At 38.0% G+C, this 17,845-nt stretch overlaps 1 protein-coding gene and 1 long non-coding RNA gene across 51 annotated transcripts in view; one reads left to right on the top strand and one right to left on the bottom strand.

Moving 5' to 3' along the window:
- Window positions 1-17,845, bottom strand: part of LOC105205754 (microtubule-actin cross-linking factor 1) — a 108,565-nt gene that overhangs the window by 2,631 nt on the left and 88,089 nt on the right. For 26 of the 50 annotated variants that reach the window (XM_039449402.1, XM_039449398.1, XM_039449413.1 and 23 more), the window contains 18 exons: window positions 14,369-17,190; window positions 14,175-14,186; window positions 11,606-13,730; window positions 11,287-11,534; window positions 10,838-10,891; window positions 10,121-10,198; window positions 9,514-9,685; window positions 9,291-9,408; window positions 8,987-9,216; window positions 8,749-8,866; window positions 7,343-7,405; window positions 5,229-5,380; window positions 2,115-2,274; window positions 1,899-2,030; window positions 1,632-1,812; window positions 1,063-1,125; window positions 551-670; window positions 80-139 (listed from right to left, as the gene is read on the bottom strand). In XM_039449402.1, coding sequence (XP_039305336.1) covers window positions 80-139; window positions 551-670; window positions 1,063-1,125; window positions 1,632-1,812; window positions 1,899-2,030; window positions 2,115-2,274; window positions 5,229-5,380; window positions 7,343-7,405; window positions 8,749-8,866; window positions 8,987-9,216; window positions 9,291-9,408; window positions 9,514-9,685; window positions 10,121-10,198; window positions 10,838-10,891; window positions 11,287-11,534; window positions 11,606-13,730; window positions 14,175-14,186; window positions 14,369-17,190 — 6,908 coding nt within the window. Of the gene's footprint in view, window positions 1-79; window positions 140-521; window positions 671-1,062; window positions 1,126-1,631; window positions 1,813-1,898; window positions 2,031-2,114; window positions 2,275-3,030; window positions 3,093-4,284; window positions 4,392-5,228; window positions 5,381-7,342; window positions 7,406-8,748; window positions 8,867-8,986; window positions 9,217-9,290; window positions 9,409-9,513; window positions 9,686-10,120; window positions 10,199-10,837; window positions 10,892-11,286; window positions 11,535-11,605; window positions 13,731-14,174; window positions 14,187-14,368; window positions 17,191-17,845 lie in introns of all 50 variants that reach the window. The other 24 variants (XM_039449442.1, XM_039449440.1, XM_039449444.1 and 21 more) reach the window with 19 other exon arrangements.
- Window positions 4,391-5,899, top strand: LOC120357815. The gene is made up of 2 exons (XR_005574817.1): window positions 4,391-4,748; window positions 4,919-5,899. It is a non-coding gene; the product is annotated as an uncharacterized LOC120357815 (long non-coding RNA).

Genomic DNA, 17,845 nt, shown 5'->3' with positions numbered 1-17,845 from the left:
TTAATATCTGTCTTTAGGCAATACCTTCAGCGAAATGAGGAGGAAAAGTAAACATTTCTGAATTAATATTAATGTTTACCTAGTTTGCTTAATGGCTGTTGGTATGTTAGTTGCTGAATTGGTACACAAGGAACTGCTCCTAGCATTGTGAAAGAAAACGTTAGTTGACAAGTTTACGTATAAAACTATTATAATTGAAACTTGCAATGGGTGTAGAGAAGCTAGCGTCAAGTAGTGATCATACATGAATATTTTAGTTTGCAAATTGAACTGCTGTTGATACAATAAATAAAATGAGAAGTTGCATTATTGGGCAAAGAAAAAAAGCGAGCTGTTTTTATCAAATAAAATAAAGCTGTGCAATAGAACATACAATTACAAGAGCAGATCTTAATAAAAGATAACATATAAACATAACAAACACGATGTTAAATCAGTAATGCTACCAGTTGCAAGAAGTTGTATAACGCTTGAAAAGTACAACATTCAACAAATGTGAGAAGAAACGGAAAACGGGTTACATTGTAAAAGAGCGCCAGTTCAGCCATACCCAGTGGAATCAGTAGAAATTGTAGAATGGTTGCTTTGTGTTGAATGAGTCGACATATTGCTGGTGGTCGACTGAGGAGATTTTATATCCACTCCCACATACACGGGTATCCTAGAGCGGCTAAGGCATTACCATCGAAATGTTATTTAATTGCACGACCAGTATTATATCGCGTGAGTGTACGATCATGGAATCTCTTTTCGCGTTACACGAGAATTGGATAAACGTAAACAGAAACGAAAAGGAAGAAAAAACAAGAAAGATCACAGGGATTGAAATAAAGTATAACGATGAAGAAAACACGCATAAATGTACCACCGTCACCATGACCAAAACCTCTTTTTAAAAAGCGACGTTCCACCACAAAATACTTCATAGCTTTCTACTTTGCATGTTGTTGCATTTTTCATTCAATTTTATAGTGATAAGGCGCATAACGTAAAATGAAAGCTGCAGAATTGCTATCCCGAACCAGTTTTACATAAAATTGCCGATTCGTTAATTTGCTTTACCTGATAGGTGTTCCGACACCAGTCAGGGTTGGAATGCTCGAAGCTCTATGGATTGAGCCAAACCTAAAAAATGTTGTTAATCGGATCTGTTAATGATTATGAAAATCTACCCGATCAATTAGTCGTGTAGATGTTTTGTTAACACGAGATGTAATAAGAGGTTCGATTAATCAATATGCGTCGTCGAGTCCATTAGACTTTGTTTCTTTATACTTGAATACCTCAATAGTATTTACGCGGTACATTATATTGTATATAAATACGATGAAATCGTAATGTAGGTAAAAAATAGAAAATAATAAAGTAAAACAAAATAAAAGGGAAGGAGCTAATAAAAAAACTAAGAAAAACAATCAATTCGTTCAGGATAAACATATCGAACATTCCTCGAACTTGCAATTAGTTTGACGTAAAGTGAAATATTATCGTTAATCTTTACTGAGTGTAATTGATATTGCACGCAATTGTGATTACATATATTTCTATTTAAGGCACACTAATGCGAGTTAGTTCACGATTTATATCAGAAATCTTTCGATGTGGGTTAGTGCATGTCGAGGGCTACAAACCTGGAAGGTACGCCACTGGCGGGGCTAATTAATCCTGTTGGAGTGCGAGGTCGAGAGCTCGAACCATTCATCGGTGTTGTAAGTTTCCTACCGGATATGCTGTTGTGTCTACTGGACGTCGGAGTATTACCAGAGCCGCCTACGACGGTCCTTCGCGGAATGCGACTTGGAGTAGAATCGTCTGTCGGATCAGATATATCTCATCAATCTTTCAGGCTTGTCCAAAAGTACAGTATCAGAAAATATAAAACAAAAGTTGGTACGTACCGTCCAACGACTGCGTTGATCCATATCGACTAGGTGGTTTACTTCCCTGTCTCGACGCAGGTCGGCTACTCGGTCTACTAGCTGGTCGGGAAGCAGGTCTTGATGCTGGCCTGCTGGATGGACGGCTACCACCTGTAAAGTATCACGTAGCATATAATTAATTATAAATTACTTCATGAGTAATAGTGTGTTCTGAGTTTTAATTCAAAAGCTTACCGGGCGTCAAAGTAGATTTATAAGGAGTGCTGGTTTTTCTAGCGGATATCCTGAAGGAACTTTCGTTGTCGCTGAGACTGTCGGGCGTGCCGGCACTCAAGGATGAGCGTGAGGCTCGCGATTGACCCATAGGTACGCTGCGAGCACTACGTTCTCTCACCTAGATGGTAAAAGCAAATTATCCGATGAAGTTTAGGTAAAGGCGTGCAAAAACAGAAGAAGCTATCATACATCCAATATGACTATCGAACAAGTACAGTTTTGTATTACGCGTTCTCTGCCGCCTAATTAACGAATTATTAGTAATTGCTAACATTAGCTGTGTGCAAGTTACGTCGCGCGCAATAAAATACTCTCTAAATATTTTTAAAGCTGCTCTAAAGAATAAAAAAAATCTGCTGCTTACAATTAGTCTTATCTTTCGTGATTTATTAATAAAAATAAATTCAAGCAGTATTAGACAAAGACATGTCTGCATTTATATAAATTAACTAGATACCAGTAAATTTTTAGTACATTGGTAATAGAAACAAAAATGTGCTTTCTCTAAAAGATATTCTACGAGAAAATGTACAAGAAGAGTTAATATAACATAAATAATTCTAGTCTTCGATTATTACTTTAACGTTGGCTCATTCTAAATACACAGATAAATGCAGCAGGTGTAAAATGTAGAAGCCTTTTCTTCTAGAAATTTAGATCGTTAAATTAGATCAGTAAATCTATTGTGTTATTATCGCGCAAGGTTTAATAAGCAACACAAACTTGTGCACAGCCGTGGACTAGTGAAGATATACCGATCTGCGGTCCATTACGCTCGTCAAAGCTGTTGAAATATCAAGATTAAATGATACGAATGTAAAATAAAACAGTTATCTGATAATAAGTCAAGCGAGAAGTGTCATGCAGAACTTACCACAAGAAGTTGGGAGAGATATAGTAGCTTATGGTGATTCGAGGTATCTCCGATCAGTGCCACTATGCACGCAGCAATACAGGACACGACATTCGTTATGCATGTTCAGTTAAACTGACTACGTATCTCTCGACGCGTTTTTTGTTTCGTAATATGAATAAACGTATCTACTATCGCGAGCTCATTTCCAAAAATTAAATTCAAATCCACAAAAATTTTGTAATCGTTGTCGACTGATCTTTCAAATACGAGACTGAAAGATGCACGTAAGAATCGAGAGATTAAAGCCTAATGCACAATGAGAAAAGCAATAAGAGGGAATAAGTAACAATTCAATATGTTGAATAGGGAAAATATAAAGTATTTCTTATTCAATATATTAAACTGTTTCTTATTGCCTGTTTCCCATTTCTTACTTCATTGTATCTGAGGCTCAATCTTCGGTAAAATAGTTTGTTGCTCGATATTTGCCTTACGCTCAAAAAATAAGATGAAAGACAAATCTAATCATGCTCGAAATTGAATACATCGCGTTGATCGTTCTCCAAGGGCGAGGGTCAGGGAGTTAAGAGGCGTCCAAATAATTTCAACAAAAAAAAAAAAAAAAATCAGGCACATTCGACGATCAACCAAGAAAAGAAAATCAATTCAATGCAGAGCAATGTGTTTGAATGACTACGACGAGGTGCTGCATTTCGCGGATGTAACGTGCTATGAATCTATCTCGAACGATACCAGACCGCAAAATGGATTTACAGTCAAGGCACGTAAGAGCTCTCCTCATCGTACGTTCCTTTGAGAAAAATGGGCAGGCGTGAGGCAGAGACAAAGTGACGCAAGATACGTGATAATGAATCGGAAACTAGAACTTTTCTTCTGAGCCTCAACACTCCTATCCATTCTCCTTCGCATTACTTGCTCTCTTCGTATACGACATATATTTTTCTGACATGCATTTATCAACTTCAGTACAGTCGGAAGCATTTGCGATACAGAGATATCATGAATAATCATATACTATGATTATTCATAATTATTGTTTACTTCCGACTGTATGCATCATCGGGAAATTTCCATAATGTACAAAAATAGCAGGAGGAGAAAAGCAAACGTAATGACAGTCCATGGAAACGCATAATGCATCCGTCGATCGACTCAACGTGTCACGGCCGCACTCAAAACCCAAATTCAAGTGTGTCACAGCATCACACGAACGGCAAGAGATAGAAAATTGAGATAAGTTTCGTTATTTACCCAATGATAAGAGGGGGCGTGCATGTGAAGGGGATACGAGCACGGAAGGTCCTCCTTTTGCCGCAAATTCTCAAATATCGGCATCAGCTGGCTCATAAACTCCTCCGCTATACCACAAATGAAAATCTTTAGCTTCCTCATGCAATGGTAATGGCCCCTTTCTCGGGAGGCTCACACGCCAACGAGTGAAAAATATTCCTGAAATGAACTAGCTCCGCGCTAAACAGACGTATGATTCTAATGTATGATCTCTCTAACGTATTTTTTTTCTTCTGAATGAACCGACTGATTCGGATCACAATATTAAATCAATAAAAAATATTTTTCAATCAAATATTTCATGTAACATTTGTTTTCACAGGATTTTTCAGGGATGAATGAATTGTATGGAGTTAGGAAGTCCATTCTCCTCTCGCTGTTGCGAAGCGACGAGGTCGGGAAGGATCTTTGCGGAGAGAAGATAGGTAAGAAATTTACGAAATCGCATCTCCTGAGGTCGAACGAAGAGTTTGAGACGAAGACACGACGGGTCTGGCTTTTAGTTGGTGTAATCAAACTGCTTTTTCGACAAAACCAACCAAGTGATGAGAGTAGACAAGCGTCATCTATTTCTAGCTGCCTCTACGTGTTTCAGACAATGCAACTGACTGGAAACTGCCATGCTCATGCGAACGTCAAACGGCTAGACTGTGACGGATGTCGAAAAATCGTATACTTACGCATGTATCGATGAGACCGTAAATCGACCGCCGATAGAATTGTCCAGATAAGAGCTATACGTGCAATTTAATTTTTTTATTACGATGCCAGGACGGCACCCAAGATCTATTATAAAAATTGACGAGTATTCTACGAGTTTACACTTTACAAATTAACGGCAGAGAAACAAGAGGCGCGGCGAAAATGAATACCGAGGGATTTTCCACAATTGGACCCTTGCTTACCTTGGTGATCGGTCCAGCATTGGTGGAGGACATTTGCGTACGTTGAAGCGTCGAGGTCGGACTCGGCTTGGACCGGAAGGCCGTCATAGTCTGGCTAACACCGTCCGCCAGTATAAATTGTTCCCGCAGCTCGATATTCGTTCTTCCCTTGGCTACAGTGTGTTGCGTGCACGCAGTTAAGGAAAAGGCGTTTCGGGGATGCAGGGTACGAGAGGAAGTGTGCCAGAGAGATGTTATTTTGTACAAGAAAACAGTCCGGAGACAGAAAGAACGGGAACGCGGATGAGATGAAATAACGAACGCGAGAATGATATGTTAGTTTAACGAAAAAAAAAATAAATAAATAAATAAAAGCGAAAACGAACGTGTAAATATCGGAACGGCAACATCCGGAACGAGAGTCATGAGTTATATGGAGCGAAAGGTGTAACGATGTATATATATATATATATATATATATTTTTACAGGTTTACAATATCAAGGCATGCGCGTCAATGAGCAGTGGCAATAATGGATAGGAGAAATAGTTTTAAGAGAGAAGAGAGAAAAAAAGGCGACAAAAATATTTCACGGTATGCGTGCGTGTATTTTGAATACATGTATGCATGAGTGCGTGTGTATGGTATATTCAAGTGTGTGTGGTTGTGTCATGGAAAAAAAAGAAAAGACAGCGTATTTAGAATATGATCCAAAAAAAGTTTTGGTATAAAAAAAATCCAGTATTTCACAGAGGTAGAAGCTTATTAAAACAGTCACTCGAACCAAGTTTTACGTTATCATAAACATTACATAAATAAAATTTATGAGGGACCACTAAATATTCTGCCATTGATTCGATTTTGTACAATACAATACTTAGAATATTCGCAAAATGTCCGATTTGTTACGGAATTTATTTTATAATAAATATATAAATATATAAAATATCATTTTTATATATATAATAAGTCGCTCATTATCGTACATTTTACAATATGTCTAAGAAATTAACGAATATAGAGAGCATCCTAGAATGTCTTTCTATTTATTAATAAAAAAATTTAATCGATGCTTATGATTATTTATACTACAACTTTGTATTCTCTTCATTATTTTACTTTTTATATTTTGTTCACTTATCTTTAAAAATATTTTTTAAATTTCAATTTTTAATTGCAGGAAAGTAAAACATTCCTAGAATTCTCTGTATATACATAAAAAAAAACTTTTTGAATTATACGCGCAACCATACCAAAAGAAACCAATGTATCTTGACTTAAATACATTTCAAAATGATAAATTCAAAAAAAGAGAAGAAACAATGAGAAAAGTTTTAATATATTCATATATATATAAAACTCATCTCTTATCATCTCTTAATAAGATCAATAATTGTAAAAACAATATCAAAATTCACTAAACATGCGCACATTGGTTATCTTCTAGCAAGGATATTAAAATTTCTACAGAAAATGGGGGAACTACAAAGAATACATTGAAATTGATTGCAAATCAATCAGTGAAATTACATTAAACACCCTACAAGGATAGAACATTTACATGGAAAATAATCATTAAGGAATAGACTGGTTAACGTAAAACCATCCACCAGAACTAAAAAACAAACAAAAAAAAAACAGAAAAATACAAGACAGGGGAAAGAAAGCGAAACGACTGCAGTATACTACATTCGTAATCCTGCGTCACTATGAACACATTTTTTTTTAAACACTGATGCTCGAAATTGTATCAAAGTAATGAGATTATTAACATTACGTATTAACTATAGCGTTAATTTCATCTGCGCAATCTATTTACCTTACCTAGACAGTAATTGCCAATATTCAATCGTTCCATATAATACAATCGTATGTAGACATACTCAACAAAAAGACAACACTTCGAGAAATTAGTCGAATAAGCTAAGGTCATGCATCATACACGCAGGGATATCATCTTCATGGTCTATACTGCAACAGTACTGCTACTAGCAAAGCATCTCTCGGGCATATCATAATTAAACGTTTAGCGCAATTGAAATTTTAAATGAGACATTTTAATTATAATTGAACGAGCGAGTTTCGTTCAGTGTATAGACCATGAACGAATTATGTGCACGTAAAACAGTTCTCACCGAGCGGACACCAACCCTCATGTTGTTCCGGTTTGTTAGGATCCGGTATTGGCATTAGAAAAACTTAACGAGTTAATTACGATTCGATAGGCGGAACCGATTAGAAAGAACGAGAGTTGTGTATATTCATTCATGCACCCCGAGTTAAAAATTTGTAATTTTAGGTCAACGGAAAAACACATTCGATAAATCAAACGTAAAACACAAACGTAAAAAATATACATGTGAAAATAAAACAAACGGAAATGTTTGTCACAGAGTTAGACGTATGGGATGTAAGAAGGAACGGTACGATGGACAGTAAGGAACATTGTTATGTTAACGTTAGTACATAGTCAACAAGATAGTTAGATATGCCTACTGTAATGTTACCTTCTATCTACTACTCATAAAATCGTACTATATCAGAAAAGGTTCTCTAAAGTAGAACTAATAATTATCTTAAGATTCCGAGATTGATGAATTTACCATTGGAAAAGGCGGAGAGAAAAAGAATAAAAGAAAAGTACAGAAAAATAGAAAAACGACAAATGGACATTATTTTTCACGCAATTCAATGATATGTGATTATATTAAATCAATTATCATGCATATTGTAAATAGCCTAAATATAAACGTAAAATAGTAACAAGGTACCGGATTAATTCTTTTTACTCGTCAATCGAAAGTCAATGAAGTAAACCAATATACCATATACCGGAAAAACGGTTACTAGATAAGCAAAAGCAATAAACAGCGAGTGTGTACATACTCTCAATTGTTCTTTTTAGATGTTAAATTAACAATAAGTTCCATTTAATGTCTGATTAATGGTAATGTTATGACACCTCAGGAGTCGAAATCGTACATATAATATACATATTATATAATCTTAATGTATATTTTGTTAGTTTTACTCTAGGATACAGAGTGTATGAATAGTTATATCAAATCGATGTTCAGATATGCTTTCATTAATGACAATGAATCTCTCAAATGGTACTATATTCCTACATTTAATGCAGCAAAGCAATGTTGATTAATATGAAGAGCGATGAAAACAGAACAAAACGTTAACACATCATTATAACAACAAATACTTAAGATTATTTCCGGATTATTAGAAATATCAAAATTAATCGGGAACGCAACGTTGCCTCTTGGGAAAAGGATAAAGAGGAGACAGTAGAAAATTTCTTTTCAAAGTCACTTCAATTGCTTGCAATTAAGGAATAGTTTGTCTTGCAAATACGTTTCGCATTAACCCAACAGTTATAAGTCGTTTTGATTAATTATTTTCTTTTGTCTTACTATTGATAGTAAAAAACTATTTGTAGATAGAGACTAGTATACGATTTATCTCAGCCTAATCTCGGATCTCCTACATATATCACGCAGATTAAAGGTTCGTGGTGATGAATACTTACCGCGACATGGATCGTTCTTCAAAAGGAATTCGTCTAACGCTACCCAGCCTCCACCGACACGTACCATGACGGTGGAGCGAAGGATTCGAACCAATCGCAACTTTTGGCTGTCACCGAACTGCAATTTCAGTAACAGTTGTTATGATTAAAGTCGTATACGATATGTTATTAATATTAATATGTGATTATAATTGAAATTAGGTATCACATGCTTCATTGAATCGTTTCTTTTACGTACCCTATATTTTCCTTCGCCAACTTGGAAAACACGGAATTTCTGGCGACAGGTACATAACATGACCAGTCGTTTAACTTCGTCGTGTATCTTGTCTGTATCGTTGTAGGTCCGTCGTTCTTCCCAGTCGGGTCGCAGAGCAGCGATGAATTCCTTCCAATCTATCAAGCCCTCGCCGTGACGATCGAAAAGATCAGCAACAGCACCCATTTCCAGACGAGAAGTCTCAAATTCTATGAATTAAATAGGAAATTTTTAAAAATACAAAAGTTCTTGTTCAGGAAAAAATAAGCAATGCAATAAGTACTGGTATTCATAATTCCTTGAATAAAGTCCTCCCTCGGTATAAGCCCATCATTATTCTTATCCATCTTTCTAAACAGATCTGTCAGTCTGGACTTCTTGTGATTCATGAATTTCAGGAACTGTAATTAAAAAGATAAATATTATGTATTTAAACAATTTTATAAATGACAAAAAAATGATTAAATTTTTATTTCTCTCGGACTAATCTGTGTCACAAATCTTACTCGTTTGCGCCAATCTTCCCAGCTAAAGTTAGCAACACGATCCAACTCTTGAATATAATTATATTTATCCTGCAGACGACGTTGTCGTTCCCACGCCAGCATCCAAACGTGACGCCACTTATCCCAGAGAAGCTTAACTCTCGGACTACGGAATTCCGGTTCGGCTCCTTTGCTGCTTGTAGAAAGAAAAATATATATGTATATTTGTACACGAAAAATATATATTTAACATGTAAGAAATACGAGATGTCATCTTGACTAAAACAATTAATTGAAATAAATAAAAAAAATTATAACGGCGAGGTATGATAATAATATTCACGAAAGTAAAGAAAAAAAATTAATAAATTCAAATGTAACTATCGCACTAAAAAACCCAAAATTTCACACTTTTAATACAAGACAGGGGTATTTTGTACACGAACAATAACAATTCGCCAAACCCAGTCACATTTCATCCCGCAAATAAAAACAAGGATCCCATTACCGAACATTAATGAATCGTATATATTGAGTCGTACAATAAGCGTAGTAATGTCTGTATGATTCAGATGAAAAATCATGGTACGGCGCAGAATGAACTGAAATAAGACAAGGCATAACGAACCTTCCTTTGGGTGGAAAGCGTGGACCGATGTGCGGCAATGTAAGATCTGGCGTTCTGTCACGACCTGGGCTGCCTCGGCTAAACAGGAACATGCGTGTCACATCACTCAAACATTCTCTACTAAATAAGGCATCTATAAAATGCTCTTCTTCGCATCTCAATACAGCACTCTAGTATATAGATTGTTTCTCAAATATAATAGATTATAAAAGTGTGAAACTAACGCAAATTTTTATTGAGCGTACGATTTTCATGTACATGTAAAAATTATATTGATAAATATCTATAAAATCAGTTTTATATCATGTTGAAAAAGACTTGTAATCTTCGATAAAATATCTTAAGCTATGTGTACGTATTATAATGTAACGTATAACACAAAACGCAAAAATATCTGATTGAGATTACACATTATTGTATCTTGATTTTAACACAGTGCATTGTGAACAATGGTAAATTTATGCATGTCATAGTCACAAGTGAAAAGCGAATGCGTTAAACACACTTAGCTAAATTCTTGTAGCTGTGAAATTATTGTGCAAATAAGAATTGTATGTGATGAGACTGTTGTGTTTTAAAAAATTATAAAATTGTAACAAATAAACACATACGTATTTCTACTGAAGATGTGCATATTAAATATGAGAATACTTACGAAAAGAATATGCGATTGAGATATAAATAGAAAATATTTACATGTTATGATGGATAACGCACCTTTGTTTATGAGGCTGAGGCTGCTCATGCTCATTATCCTGATAGAGATCCTTACTGAAATTCCATTGCAAAAGCAACATATCATGCGACAGTTAAATACAGTATATAAAATTCAAAACATAAAAGATGATATAAAAACTGCAAGCATCTAGCAAAGTGAAAAATTTAAATACAGTGGTCTGAAACAGGGTTCCTAAAATTGCAATGTGCATAGAGTGTGAAACTCATGAAATAAATCAAAATAATTAATACACAGATGCAAATGTAACACACATATGAACAGGATGCAAACAAGACTTAATGATTCGAAGCAAGCATAATAAAATACAATCCTACACATATTATCAGCAACCATCGTGTATTCATATTTCTTCATAAAAACGAAGAAAGTTTCAGTTGTTTCAATACATTAGCATTATACATATAAATTTTTGTCAATAAATACGTACGCAGGCGCTGGTGATCTGACTTTGGATATTTTTCTCGTGTCCTTTATCGGCTTAATTTGTCGGGCCTTGCATACACGATCAACTTCGTTTTGCCTTCGGCTGGTATTTTCCATGAACTCTCTATGATCTGCGATGAGCATTTCGAGTGTAGCTCTGTCATCGGGCAAGGGTTCCGCTTCCAAGGCATTCAAAGTGTTCTCCAATCCATTGAGCCAGGCTAATAATTCCTCGAGAAGATTATCAAGATCCTGCAAATGCACGCATTATATTAGTTTCGTTTACGAGATAAAATGTGATGTATATATGGCACAGTACAAACCTGTAGTCCCTGCATATGATTCTCCAGTCTTTGGTTTCTTTGATAGGCCCATGTTGCCACTTCCTCCCACCTAGACTGAATAATTGTGATCCAGTGTTTGATAACTGCAGCACCATCGGGATGCGCCTTTCCAAGAATAATGTGTGCCAATTCTAATGTGTTGTCTTTTTCAATTTCCTTGGTTTGTAACTCGCGGAGGAATCTCTGATGCTCCATTACTTGATTCCTGCTGTCCTGTTCATCTTCCGGTAGTGGTCCGGCGAATCGTAGTTTCATTTCCGCGTCACTCAACCATTCGAGCAAAACATGAACAGCTTTGTGAAGTCGTTCGGCTTCTCTAAGAGCTTCTTCTAATAATCTGGACTTCTTCATCGAGAGGCTGGTCACTCTGTCCCAGAGACTGTTCAATTCAGATAACTGCGATCTGATCATCGATGCGTCTTCGATAGAAGCTTTAGATTCTAGTTCACGACCGGTTTTGATGACGGAATCCATTTGTGAGGCGCGTGACTCCAGATCTCTCTCAAAGGTCTTGTGTTGCTCTACCAAATTGGTTACCGTGTCCAAATCGCCATGAAGTGGTCCAGGGTTGGCCAGATATTTCTCGGTCTTGCTCAACCATTCGAGTAGCGCCTGAATAGCATCCTTGAATTGTCCAGAGAATAGCAAGGCTTCTTCCAGTTTTCTTTGTCGATCCACACATTTACCGCAAACCGTGGTCCACTTGTTCTTTAACTCGTTCAAAAGTTCCCTCAAAGCAGGTTCATCGGTCTTTGGCGCCTTGTCCTTTAACATTTTGCCACTCTTCATGGTGTTATCGTATGTGCTTTGCTTAGCACTTAGTGCTTTTTGTACTTCGCGGTGTCTATTAAGACGCGATTTAATTCTGTCTGGATCATTACCGCCAAGTCCGTCGGCAGCGACCTCGTCCAACGTCTTTTCAGTATCGTCCAACCAGTTCATCAGATTCGACCAGCTATCGTGGAATTCTCTAGCTTCCTTGTAACCATGATCTAAAGCTCTCGTCCTTTCGGCCGATTTGGAAACTACTCGTTCCCATCTGTGTTGCACGCTCACAAGCAAATTTCTTATAAGAATCACATCTTGTTTTTGAGAGAAATATTTGAGATGAGTCCCTTTCTTGTCGAGATTCAGCATAGTTTCGCGATGGACACTGACGTCCTTCTGGAATGCTTTGTGTTCCTCAATTTGTTGAAGTATGGTTTCCATAACTCTCGAGACTGGTTTGAGATTCGTTAGAATCTTTTCGGCGTTAGTTAACCAATCAACGAAAGCTTGTAACGCGTCGTGGAATTCGGTGGCCTCCTTCAAGGCAATTTCCAACTTTATCTTCTTATCGCTGGCGCGCGCAAGTACATTATCCCACTTTTGTTTTAACGTTCGCAGATTGTGATTCAATCCACCAGCACTAGTCGAATCTGCTTTCTTCAAGTATTCTTGTCCCTGTTGCAGTACTGTTTCGACCTTTGGACGGTTTATTTCCAGTTCATTGTACACCTCCATGAAACGTTCCAATTGTTCGGATGCGGTCTCGGGCAATCCACCAACAGGCTTGGAGGCAACTATCATGTTATCCACGTCGCCCAACCACGACAGCAAGTCCTGTATTTCAGCGGTAAAGGATTGAGCTTCTCGTAAAGCATCTTCGAGTTCTCGTTGGCGATCAGCAGCACGTTGAAGCAAATCTCGCCAACGGCGATTCAAAGTGCCCAGTTTGTCGGCTGTAGTAGACGCTTCCGCAGTACCTTTACCATCCTCAATTAATTGTCGCCCAGCATCGTTCAGAGTGTCGACACTCGTCTGATGAGCTTGTATATCATTCACTAAAACTTTCAGCTTGGCTAGCTCGACTTCGATCACTTGTGGATCACCCGCTACTGGTCTGAGATTATCCAACGTTTTATCAGTTTTATCGATCCATACCAATAGTTCGTCCAAAGCGTGCTGGAATTGACCAAGTCGCAATAACGAATTCTCCAATAATCGCTGCCTCTCCACCATGCCTCTCAGTAATCCGTCCCAGCGTTTGTTCACTGCACCAAGCGGTTCCTTGATGGCTGTCGCTTGTTCGGAGGAAGTTCTTTCTGTTAATTCGGCCGCTTGCCTAGATACGAAAAGATGATAATGTTAAAAACATTATTTTTCTCAATGTTATGCAAAAACGTATGTTGCTATATATATATTTGAACCACACAACATTGAACCACATCTACAGGGAGGACGGGTTGTAGAAAAATTTCCATAAGTTTAACTACCGGAGGAATTAATATCAACTGGATATTAATCACTGCCGTTTCCACATTATTTCCATCAAAATATAAATTATATTATCATCTACGAATTTCATAGTTGATCACTCGATTTACCTGCTACATGCGGCTGAATAATTCGTCTTGAGGTAATATAAAGAGGAAGGATCCGATTAAATGTGTGACGTAATTTGTTAAGGGGCAGCAAGATTATTAAACTAAATTGGGGAGTAAACACGTTCAGAATAACTTAAAGCCATGCTCTAACTACCAGCGACAACACAGAGAGATGGACTTGCCTTGTCAGACTCCTATGTTCGGGAACCGGCGCAGAGAAAAACAAAAGACGGGATTAGATTTTACGTTTTATCGAACATATCGCTCATCGCAAATAATTCTCGAACAGGAGTTGCACAAAGGGGACAATGCTGCGCACTGAACTCTTTGTAATATCATATAAATTCAATTTTTAACTTGAAAACTAAATTATCACCTGTTCAACGCTTCGACCTTCACCATGTGCGGATCCACCTCGGCCTTGAAGTTGGCTAGCTGCTTGATCTGCTTCTTCACCTCGTCGATGTCACTGCCAAGAGGGCCCATGTCCGCGAATCTGTCTTCGGCCTCTTGTAAAAACTCCAATAAGTTCTGTAGCGTCTCATGAAATTCCATCGCTTTCTCCATGGCATCAATCAGATTCTCCTCGCGTCTGGCATACAGAGCTGTGACATTGTCCCAAGCCTGATCCAAATCTTCGATATGTTTCCGCACTTCAGGCTTGTCCGGCTCGCCGCACAAGCCCATCAATTCGTGTCCCGATGTTCGGACCTGCTCGACATCCGGCTTGGTCTGATCGATCTCTTGTCGAATTTCTTGCAACGCCATTTGCTGTTGTTGAATAGCAGCTGGTTGAGCCGCTGGTGGTGCCTGTCCAGCCAAGGCATCCTGCAATTCTCTCAGAGTGGCCATAACTCCGTTCAATTCAGCCCAGAATTTCTCGGCGACAGCCAAAGTGTCGTCCAAGGTGCGACCGCGATCGGTCGTAGCTTTCTGTACGTCAGTCCATAATTTGTTAAGTTTATCCAGTTTGCGTTTAATGTCCTTCACTGCCGGATCGGCCCTGTTGCCAGCCTTGCTAATCACATCGTTTGCGGCTTTCTTAACGGCCGCGTAAGCCTCATCTCTCTGAGCAAGATCATCTGCTAAAGCGGCGTTCTCTTCCATCTGGTCACGTAAACGAGGCGGATGGGCACTGATGGGTTCGGCGCCATTCACCTGATCAGCGGTAGAAGATAATGCGCGCAGCATACCTTCAAGTTTATCGGAGAACAGAGAAGATTCCTGCAGTGCTTGTTCCAATGCTTGTTGCCGACCTCTCAGCTCAGCTCTCAGTGCAGCATAGCGAGCATTATCATTATCCAGGATGTCCTGCACTTTTATACCTTCTTCCTCGTTGCATAATTTGATAAGTGCCTCACCGGTCTTGTTGAGTTTTTCAACTAAAGGTTTATGCTCATTAATGCTCTGCAAGAGAAGCTCGTTTTTGTCTTGTTGCGCTGCTATCAAGTCGGGTCGTAAGGCGGGCATGGGTAACATAGCGACTTGTTGTTCAGCCTCTTCGAGCCAACTGACCAGACCAGCGTGGGTATCGCGAAGATGTTCCGCTAACGGTAGAGCTTGTTCAAGAGCTCCTAATCTATCAGTTGATAATGCTGATACAATTTCCATCGTTTCGCGTAAATCCTCCATCTTGTCTCTGATGGTAGATGTATCTTCATGCTGAGCATTCTCACGTATCACCTTTTTCGCAGTCGAAATAACATCACGGACTCTACCTTTCTGACTGGATATATCATCATTAAGGGCTTTATGTTCTTTCAATTGTACTCTAATAATTTCAGGTTCGCTACTAGGTGGCTCAGCCTCTCGAAGTTGATTGTCCACTTCTCTGAACCAGTCGAGCAAATCGTCGATATCGCCGATCACTTCCAAGGATCGCTGTTTGCTCAATTGAATTCTTTCTGCCTTTCTTTGAATCTGTTCGGCAATCGCATCGAATCGTCTGTTGTCCCTAGTCACGAGACCTTCGATAGTCGCAGCACCTTCTCCTGGCGACATTTGACATAGCTGCGGACCCACAGCGTTAATCTTGTCCAAGACAGGTCTGTATTCTGATATATCCATCTCGAGTCGGATAATTTCTTCTTCGCGAGGTTCAGCACACTGCAAAGCAGTCTCTGCGCCTTGCATCCAATCCATCAAACGATTGTGATTATCATGGAATTGTTGCACCAGTGGTAAGGATTCTTGGGCGTGTTTCAAAAGATCCGAACCGCGCGTGACGAGATCGTTATACCGTCGTTGCAGAGAATCCAATTTGTCCTTCAGTTGAAGCGCTTCATCGCTCGAGATGTGTTTCATTAACTCTAGACCGGAATCTACAGTACTATCAACTTTTGTTTGTTGCGTGGATACTTCTTCTGTAAGATCTGCAAGGTCTTCCATTTGCTGTAAGAGTTTCTCTGTATGTACAGCCAAGATGCGATATTTTGACAATCGGAATTCCATATTCTCCATCCAAGCCTGTAGATCTTGGTACGTAAGAACAAGATGACGTAAGCCTTGCCTTGAACGTTGTAATAAGCTACCGAGAGCCTCGGATCGTTCAACCAAAGCCGCGTATCTGTCTGCCGCATCTTGAAGCTTATCTGCCAACGTGGCTGCCTCATCTTCGCCTACCAACGACATAAGTTGGCTGGCAATCTCCGTGAGTTCGCTGAAGTCTGGAGTCTTCGATATAATGTCCTCATGCAGTATGTCATGCTCCTTGATACGCTGTTGTATCTTTTCTTCATCGGTAGGAACTAACTCCATATCCCTCACTTTTTTCTCCGTCTTATCCAACCAGATGGCAAGTGGTACTAATTTATCTTGGAATTGTTTTGCCACCGCCATTGCTTGCTCAAGAGCGTCCATTCTTTCTGCGGCGCTCTCCGTCAAGTTATCAAATCTGCCTATTAAATCATTTAATTGTTTCTCGATAGCCTTACGCTCCTTCGGGTCCGCATCGGCAGCTACCTCTCTTCCCATGTTGTATAAAGACGTCATAGAATTTTGTCGGTCCAGTAACATCTTCTTCAGGAATTTTTGCTCTTGCAGTTGCGCCTTCACGACTTTGTAATCTGAGGAAGGTGGTTTTTGATTTGAAACCATTTCTTCTGTATCAGTCAGCCATTTCGCTAAACCATCCAACGCCTCTTGGAACTTGCCCGATTGTAGTAACCCAACATCCAACTTGCGATCACGCTCGTTCAGCTAAAAATAAATAATTATTAATTAAATAAAATAATTTATCACATTAACCCTTGTGTAAATATATCAAACACATATGTATGGGACATTCCACGTGAAAAGAGTTTCACCTAAAAATAAACTGTTTGAGATTTTTAAAATGATAATGAAAACATATTAATGAACATGTTGTATAAGATAGATGATAAAAAGATAAGCATTATATGCCTTGCATAAAAGATATTAAAAACTATCATTTAAGTTAAAAAAATTTTTCTTTTTTTAACATTTGTAACTAAAATTAAAACATTTTTAGAGACATGATTTTTTTAGAATTTTTTCAATATTTTCAGATAAAAACGTTAATTTTAGTGAGAAAAATTTAATAGTATTAAAAAAATAATTTTTTAGTTTTAAGGAAAGAAATAAACAATTATATCCATTTTTTTAAATTTGAAAAAATTCTCACAATTACTTCAAAACATGTAAAATATCATACTATAAAGCAAATTTTGGGATTGCAATGAGATCACAAAATTTGCTTTATGGTACAATATTTTACATGTATTGAAATATTTTTGAAAATTTTTTCAGATTTTTAAGAATGGATATAATTAGGTGGACTCCTTCTACGTGAAATGCCCCATATGTTCCTTAACATTTAGATATAAATTAAATG

The sequence above is a fragment of the Solenopsis invicta genome, chromosome 5 (assembly GCF_016802725.1).
Source record: "Solenopsis invicta isolate M01_SB chromosome 5, UNIL_Sinv_3.0, whole genome shotgun sequence".
Lineage (NCBI taxonomy): Eukaryota > Metazoa > Arthropoda > Insecta > Hymenoptera > Formicidae > Solenopsis > Solenopsis invicta.
Note: the sequence above shows the minus strand (reverse complement) of the source record. Positions and strands in the feature narration are given on the sequence as shown.